This window comes from Rhagoletis pomonella, unplaced genomic scaffold (genome assembly GCF_013731165.1).
Source record: "Rhagoletis pomonella isolate Grant_MI unplaced genomic scaffold, Rhpom_1.0 Rhpom_scaffold_00002, whole genome shotgun sequence".
Classification (NCBI taxonomy): Eukaryota; Metazoa; Arthropoda; class Insecta; order Diptera; family Tephritidae; genus Rhagoletis; species Rhagoletis pomonella.
The window spans coordinates 16,294,850-16,302,346 of record NW_023458556.1 but is presented as its reverse complement, the minus strand read 5'-3'; the positions used below and the strand labels follow the sequence as shown (position 1 = coordinate 16,302,346).

Below are 7,497 nucleotides of genomic sequence, written 5' to 3'. Positions count from 1 at the left end.
TTTGCAAAATCTCATCGGTTCTTTATTTGAAACGTTAGATTGGTCCATGACATTTACTTTTTGAAGATAATTTCATTTAAATGTTGACCGCGGCTGCGTCTTAGGTGGTCCATTCGGAAAGTCCAATTTTGGGCAACTTTTTCGAGCATTTCGGCCGGAATAGCCCGAATTTCTTCGGAAATGTTGTCTTCCAAAGCTGGAATAGTTGCTGGCTTATTTCTGTAGACTTTAGACTTGACGTAGCCCCACAAAAAATAGTCTAAAGGCGTCAAATCGCATGATCTTGGTGGCCAACTTACCGGTCCATTTCTTGAGATGAATTGTTCTCCGAAGTTTTCCCTCAAAATGGCCATAGAATCGCGAGCTGTGTGGCATGTAGCGCCATCTTGTTGAAACCACATGTCAACCAAGTTCAGTTCTTCCATTTTTGGCAACAAAAAGTTTGTTAGCATCGAACGATAGCGATCGCCATTCACCGTAACGTTGCGTCCAACAGCATCTTTGAAAAAATACGGTCCAATGATTCCACCAGCGTACAAACCACACCAAACAGTGCATTTTTTCGGGATGCATGGGCAGTTCTTGAACGGCTTCTGGTTGCTCTTCACTCCAAATGCGGCAATTTTGCTTATTTACGAAGCCATTCAACCAGAAATGAGCCTCATCGCTGAACAAAATTTGTCGATAAAAAAGCGGATTTTCTGCCAACTTTTCTAGGGCCCATTCACTGAAAATTCGACGTTGTGGCAGATCGTTCGGCTTCAGTTCTTGCACGAGCTGTATTTTATACGGTTTTACACCAAGATCTTTGCGTAAAATCTTCCATGTGGTCGAATAACACAAACCCAATTGCTGCGAACGGCGACGAATCGACATTTCACGGTCTTCAGCAACACTCTCAGAAACAGACGCAATATTCTCTTCTGTACGCACTGTACGCATTCGTGTGGTTGGTTTAATGTCCAATAAAGTAAACTGAGTGCGAAACTTGGTCACAATCGCATTAATTGTTTGCCACTTGGTCGATTATGTAGACCATAAATCGGACGTAAAGCGCGAAACACATTTCGAACCGAACACTGATTTTGGTAATAAAATTCAATGATTTGCAAGCGTTGCTCGTTAGTAAGTCTATTCATGATGAAATTTCAAAGCATACTGAGCATCTTTCTCTTTGACACCATGTCTGAAATCCCACGTGATCTGTCAAATACTAATGCATGAAAATCCTAACCTCAAAAAAATCACCCGTTATCTACGGCTCCAAACCAGATGCTAGATCTGCCTAAATCTAAAGTGACTTAGCATGGTATGGTTTGGAAGCGTCGATATGTATAAGTAGTTATTACTTAATATTTCTGTCAATTTCAATGAGAAGTATTAAATGAAAAATAACGAACGATTTGGATGCCCTTTGGCTGAGTTTTATAACATACTAGCCGGCCTTGTTTGCGCGAGGCTTCACCAATATTTACTGTGGTACAATTTTAAGAATAATTCATAATAATTTTTTAATCTAAAAATGCTCGCTTTAGGGCAGAGGTTCCCAAACCTGCTTTTCGCGTAGACCCCTTTCAAAACTTTACTTATTTCGGTTGACCTCCCCTGCTGCCCTTTCTAACATATTCCCTAAGCTCATCAAAAACTGTGACGATTAGATCTAACGATGAAAATTTGCAACGTGGGTGAATTCCAAAACTAAATTCGGAGTGGCAAAAATAAAAATAATATATTTTCTTGCGTTCTATTTATTAAAATAATGTGACTACACATTTGCAGTTTACAAACAAAAAAAAAAACAGTGCTCGTAAAGCCATGAAATTATTATCTCTCCCAGAGGAGTTATATTTTTTTTTTAGAGCACTCCATAAGCTCCTCACATGTTCGGCTCGCTCCTCAAATTGCATGTGACGTATTTGCAAAATAGTTTATTTGTGTTGATGGCATCGTTTTTATTTTTATCGCTCCGAATTTTTGAAGTGAAGCGAAAAATATTCATCACTCACATTTTTAAAACACAAACCTTGAAACACACAAAACCACAAAGCTTCTTACGCCAAACTTTAAATTCAGAAACTCACAAAAGAGAAAAGACCGAATCTAGAAAAATCGATAATAAACCAGCAATCATGGAAGAAGCACAAAAATTGTTCCACCATCTCATCCTCTTCAAGGCTGGATGGGCAAATGGAGTTGTCATTTGCCATGTGAAGTGACCAGTCAGCAGTCAACCAAGCTGTCTACAGTTCCGTCTTTTCAGTGAGAGCAAAAAACTAGATAGACCTTCTGATATTGAAGGCAACATGAGTTTTTCCCACCTGCATCCCCGCGATGGCTCTCAGTCATTGCTGAGCTTACTGAGCTTACTTAAATAGAGGGCTGGTTAATGCAGCTTGGCTGTCACTGCAGACCACGTTGTCTATGGCTCTGGGGATTGCAAATACTGCAGCTGGAAGACCGAAGCATATTCCGTAAGAGAAAAGTGAAGTTTATCTCAAGTCCCTGCCGCCAGAAATTTCCGCCTCGCCTCACTCAGTGTTACACCAACAACCGTTTCTCTTTAGTCTGCAGGTGGCCTTTAAGACCTCCCCCGCGTACGCAGACACAAAGTGAACCACCCAAAAAAATTAAAGTTAAATAAAGAGGCTATCAAGCAACCATTTTGGTTCTTTACTATCGAAACCAGCTAGATTTTTTTGGGGACCCCTGGGGGTCCACCTGGATCACTTAGGGAATCACTGCTTTAGGGGAATATATCGCACACAATCTTCAAAAGTGACACAACTCAAAATTACACGTTCGTCAGAAAAGGCCAAAAACTATTTCGTGGCACATGCTAATCATACGGGCAAATGGAAAGTTACAAAAAAATATGCTCCAGATTTTACTTAAAGGTAAATAAAAGCTCTGTGTACATTTTTAGTGCATTATTTCAAAAATGCCAAATTTTGAGTTGTGTCACTTTTGAAGATCGTGCGCAATATTTTGAATAAATGTACGGCGCTCAATAATTTGGTGGAATTCAAAGACGTCAAAAATTTTATGATTTGGTGAAACATCCTAATGTAATCCTTTAATTATATACATACGTACATATGTATATACATATGTATGTACGTATTTAACGCATTTATCACTTCACATATCTTTTAATGCAAAAAAGTAAACTGAGTCAGGCGTATCTCCTCATTCCTACTCTGAAGAGTCATACAAATTTTGTATATACATGCCGCTTAATTGCAGATTTTAGTAACTGAGTAATATGAAATACAATGCAAACACTCAAAATGTAAACTTTCCAGTTTCAGTTCAGGTATTTAACAAAAGCCAAAATATGTATAAAGATTTTAAAGGGCCTGACTAATTAATTCGCACGAGAAAAAGGTAGACAGCAACGATCAAAAGGTATGTATGTAATTCGCGCATGCTTTTGCTTACCTGGGGTTACATACATACTTACATACAAACATATGTATATGCATGTCTCATCAGCAGTGATAATTTTTTATTCATTTATTTTTTTTTTTTTTTGATGATTACAAGAAAAAGCAATGACATTGTCGCTGTTGTTAATGCAAGTTAACAAACCAAAAGAACACACACCCACCTAAATAAACAAACAAACAAAACATGCATGCGCGCGTACATCTGTATGAGCAAATTGTTACATGTGTATATCTACAAACATGACATGATAACCACTAAACGCTCGAGGCCACTCACCACTATTCAATAACATCTCATACTTGAAATCAGTTGAGGAACTTCATTGTGATCGCTACGAGCAGGCGAGCGCATTTCCTGGTGATTGATTGTCTTGAGCTCTGTTTTTTAGTAACTTTAATTCAAATTAAGTTTATAGACAAATTTTAAGTTAATGCTTTCTTTGCGGTAATGTACAATTCGGTGGCTTGCATTTGCAATATTATACATCCGTGCCGTAATGAAATCTCCGGTACTTTCATCTTGTTCCAATGGATTTTAGCGGGCATTGCGGCTATTGTTAAGGTGATACGGCCAGTTTGGTGGATTTGTAAGTAAATGCAGCGTATGTACTACCTAAATATATGTAATAATTAAGTTTAATGATTAAACATCATTAACACAGTTGGAGTACGCTCTCATGTGCCACTGAGAGATGAGGATTACAATACAACTTGGTTGTATATGGCGAATGGGGATGGCGAGGCTGAATTGGCCTATTTGCTAGAACCACCGCCCGAAATTGAACGCACTATGCCGATGTTTGTGCAGTTCGAGTACTATGGCAGGTAAATACGAGCTAATATGTGCTGATTTTATTAATTATATATATATTATATATATTATAATTATGGAAACATTAATCGATAACGATATTTCAATGTGTTAGTTTTGTTGAAATTTTTAGTATTATTAAAACTGCGATTGCTGCTGTATTTATCGATTTTGAGATCGCTATGGTTATAGATAAAAAATTTCGATGAACCGCTGTTAGAAATAATGTTTTTGCTCGGACCAGGGATCGAAACTAGGCGCTGCGGAGTGTTAGTACGCACCTCTAACTACTCAGGCACAACGACTCATTTCGAAAAGCGCTCTGGTTTTAAATGGGTCGTAGGACATTCCAAACTGTCAAGAAGTCTTAAACGGTCCTATAGGGTTCTACCTCTGTCTAGCTTGCGCATTATAGATTTCCGTAATTCTGCCTGCGTGGAAAACACTCAGTCTGGAACCGCACCTAGCTAGTTCTTTCGCGAATGTATCTATCCGAGAATGTATCGATGCCTCGGTACTCATTTTAGGGCAATTTCTTATTGATCAGAAATCGAGGCCAGTTCTCTCCTACAGTCATCCACTAGTTGAGGTTGAACAGATGGATGGTATCTTATTGCACTCATTACGCTGCTGACCCTTAAATTCCGCTTAGGTTCTCAACTATGTAAACTTCAGTATGAGTCGGCCACCAAACCAGCGCTCCATGGGTCGGACCATAGCTCTCTTTTGTCTAACATTCTCCTGTCTGCATGGAGAGCCTCCGAGGCTTTTCTTAAACACTCTGTAACGTTCAGCTTTCAATTACGTTTGCGGTCCTGAATAATTCAAAGAAATGTTATTTCAGTGGGTCCGGGATTAATTAATCCCCGATTATGCCCGTATGAGACTAGTTGCGACTAATTAATGCCCAATTGTACCCGATTGAGACTAATCCCGGAATATTCTCTTTAGAGATTCTCCAAACAATTTTTTGCAAGGATCCTATTCGCATTCAGTTCGCTTTAATATTCATATTCATCTTGATAATTCTATTTTTAAATAAACTCCTTCAGTCATCAATCGCTGACACCTTTTATCAGCAACATCTCAATTGAGCAATTCAGCGATACGGTTGTACGTCACCCTCAAGCCTACGATGATGAATGGGGAGAGCTACTGGCAGAATTTAAACCCGAATTGGATACGAAAATGTTAGTGCATGGCTGGAAAGCGAGCACGCAAAGTCGTTCTATACAATTGATACGAGACGCCTACAATCGACGTGGCAATATGAATGTGTTTGCCATTAATTGGCGCGATCAAGCGGAGAGTATTTACTATTTGAAGCCAGCGCGGTACTCGATTCATGTTGGTCGCGCTGTGTCGCGTCTCATTGACCTGCTGGTTGAGAAGCACTACGCTGATCCACAGCGCATACACTTGATCGGTCATAGTCTGGGTGCGCATATTATGGGTTACGCTGGTTCATTTGCCAGATACAGAGTTGGACGCATCACAGGTATGTCGGTTGCACTTTATCTCGCCTGGGAAAGAGTTTCAATATACATATGTACATATTTATGTTTTTCAACATCACAGGTCTTGATCCTGCTCGTCCAGCCTTCGAGAATTGCATTGGTCCGGAAAATCATTTGGATGCAACTGATGCCGAGTTCGTTGATATTATACATAGCTGTGCTGGCATTTTGGGTTTCCAGAAACCGATTGGCTCAGTCGATTTCTATCCGAATGGCGGCCGCGCGCCCCAACCCGGTTGCTCTGAGTTGGCAAAGATTTTTAGTAAGTAGCTAGTAGAAGTGCTGTGCAAAGTCAAATCCAAAATCCAAAAATCCAAATTTTTATGTAAATTAGTAAGCTGCAACTTTTTATATATTTAATAAAAACTATTTTTTTTTCTTCTTTTAAGCTGGCTGCAGTCACGGTCGTGCTAGTGAATACTTCGCCGAGTCAATTAGCAGCGACAAGGGTTTCTATGCCAGTGCCTGCAACTCCCTGGATGATATGAAGGGGAAAAATTGTAGTGGTAAACGCATACTAATGGGCGATCCGGTACCGTTGCATGCAAGTGGCGTATACTTTGTGAAAACAGCAGATAAACCCAGCTTTGCCTTGGGTGCGAATTCGTGATGGATGTAGTAGCACCGCATGCACATACACTTGTGGTCCGCTGATTAAGTTAATGTGGATTTATATGGCGCTTTTTATCTAATGCGCTAGGCTAGTATTATAAAAATTATATACTATAAATAGTTAAAAGAAAAATAAGCAAAACTGGTCGAAATGTCGCTAAACTTAATCAGCTGACCACAAGGGTACATAAATCTTCATATGATATACATATGTAAATTGTAAAAATAATGAAGTCGGTTAAAAATAAATCAATATACACAATACGAGTACTTGCCGTTATTCAGGTATGCAAGGTTATCCTTACGAAAATGAGTTTGTTATACTTTCACGCTTTAACTGGTAGGGCGCATGTAACGGCTGGTAAGCGCAATTTGGTTTATGAATGGGCGCGTTCATAAGACGTAGCTGTTTAGCTCAACTGCTACGAAACTGCTGGCAACTTTTGGACTCAACAATTACGTCTTAGAAACGGCTTGATGAATATGCTGCCACATGAACAACTGATAAATGTAAACAAATGAAACTGCAATAAATTGAGATAGTTGCGCCGATAGTATTTAGAATTCAACGCTGAGCTGCCGCCGTGTTGAAAAAATCGTTCAGTGTTATAATGAATTAAACAGTGTATAATTATATAGCAAACATTTTTAAAACATATATTTAGAAACGTGGTATTAGTATAAAATATTTTAGTTACTTTATAACATCAGTAATATAAAATAGAATAAATTTGTTTGCAACTGCGATCCTAACAAAGCGGCGTTAAATTTAATACAAGCGGCTTAAGTCTTTACGATCAACTGTTTAGGCTAAGCCCAACTCGTTGAGTTTAGGTAGCGTAAAAATTTTCTGCCTGAAAAAATAGCGGAAAGTTGACAACTGTTGAGCTGAGCGGAACTACTCAACTGTGCGTTTCTAAGACAAACATTCAACAGTTTAACAACAGCTACGTCTTAGAAACGCGCCCAATACGTACTATTGAAATTTAAGTGTATTTTTATCTTTTTGATTGGCGCTGCAACCGCCTCAGCGGCAAACGATGACGAGAACGAGAGTCCTTAGGCTATTGTGTCACACGTCACTTTTGGCAGTTATTGCGCTGAAGTTGGG

General features: G+C 39.1%; 2 protein-coding genes across 2 annotated transcripts in view; both read left to right on the top strand.

The window, feature by feature from the left end:
* LOC118733152 (cuticle protein 21.3) overlaps window positions 1-7,497 on the top strand; it is a 147,834-nt gene that overhangs the window by 27,888 nt on the left and 112,449 nt on the right. The window lies entirely within an intron of this gene.
* Window positions 3,733-6,431, top strand: LOC118733146 (lipase member I-like). The gene is made up of 5 exons (XM_036462407.1): window positions 3,733-4,033; window positions 4,109-4,271; window positions 5,310-5,755; window positions 5,836-6,036; window positions 6,164-6,431. The coding sequence occupies exons 1-5, from the start codon at window positions 3,895-3,897 to the stop codon at window positions 6,382-6,384; spliced, it is 1,170 nt and encodes a 389-aa protein (XP_036318300.1). The 5' UTR covers window positions 3,733-3,894; the 3' UTR covers window positions 6,385-6,431.

What these genes read in the sequence shown, in the direction of transcription:
- LOC118733146 (XM_036462407.1), top strand. Translation starts at nt 3,895, where the DNA reads ATGTACAATTCGGTGGCTTGCATTTGCAATATTATACATCCGTGCCGT. An exon ending in ACGGCCAGTTTGGTGGATTT is followed by an intron (nt 4,034 to 4,108) that starts GTAAGTAAATGC and finishes TCATTAACACAG; the next exon opens with TTGGAGTACGCTCTCATGTG. An exon ending in CAGAGTTGGACGCATCACAG is followed by an intron (nt 5,756 to 5,835) that starts GTATGTCGGTTG and finishes TCAACATCACAG; the next exon opens with GTCTTGATCCTGCTCGTCCA.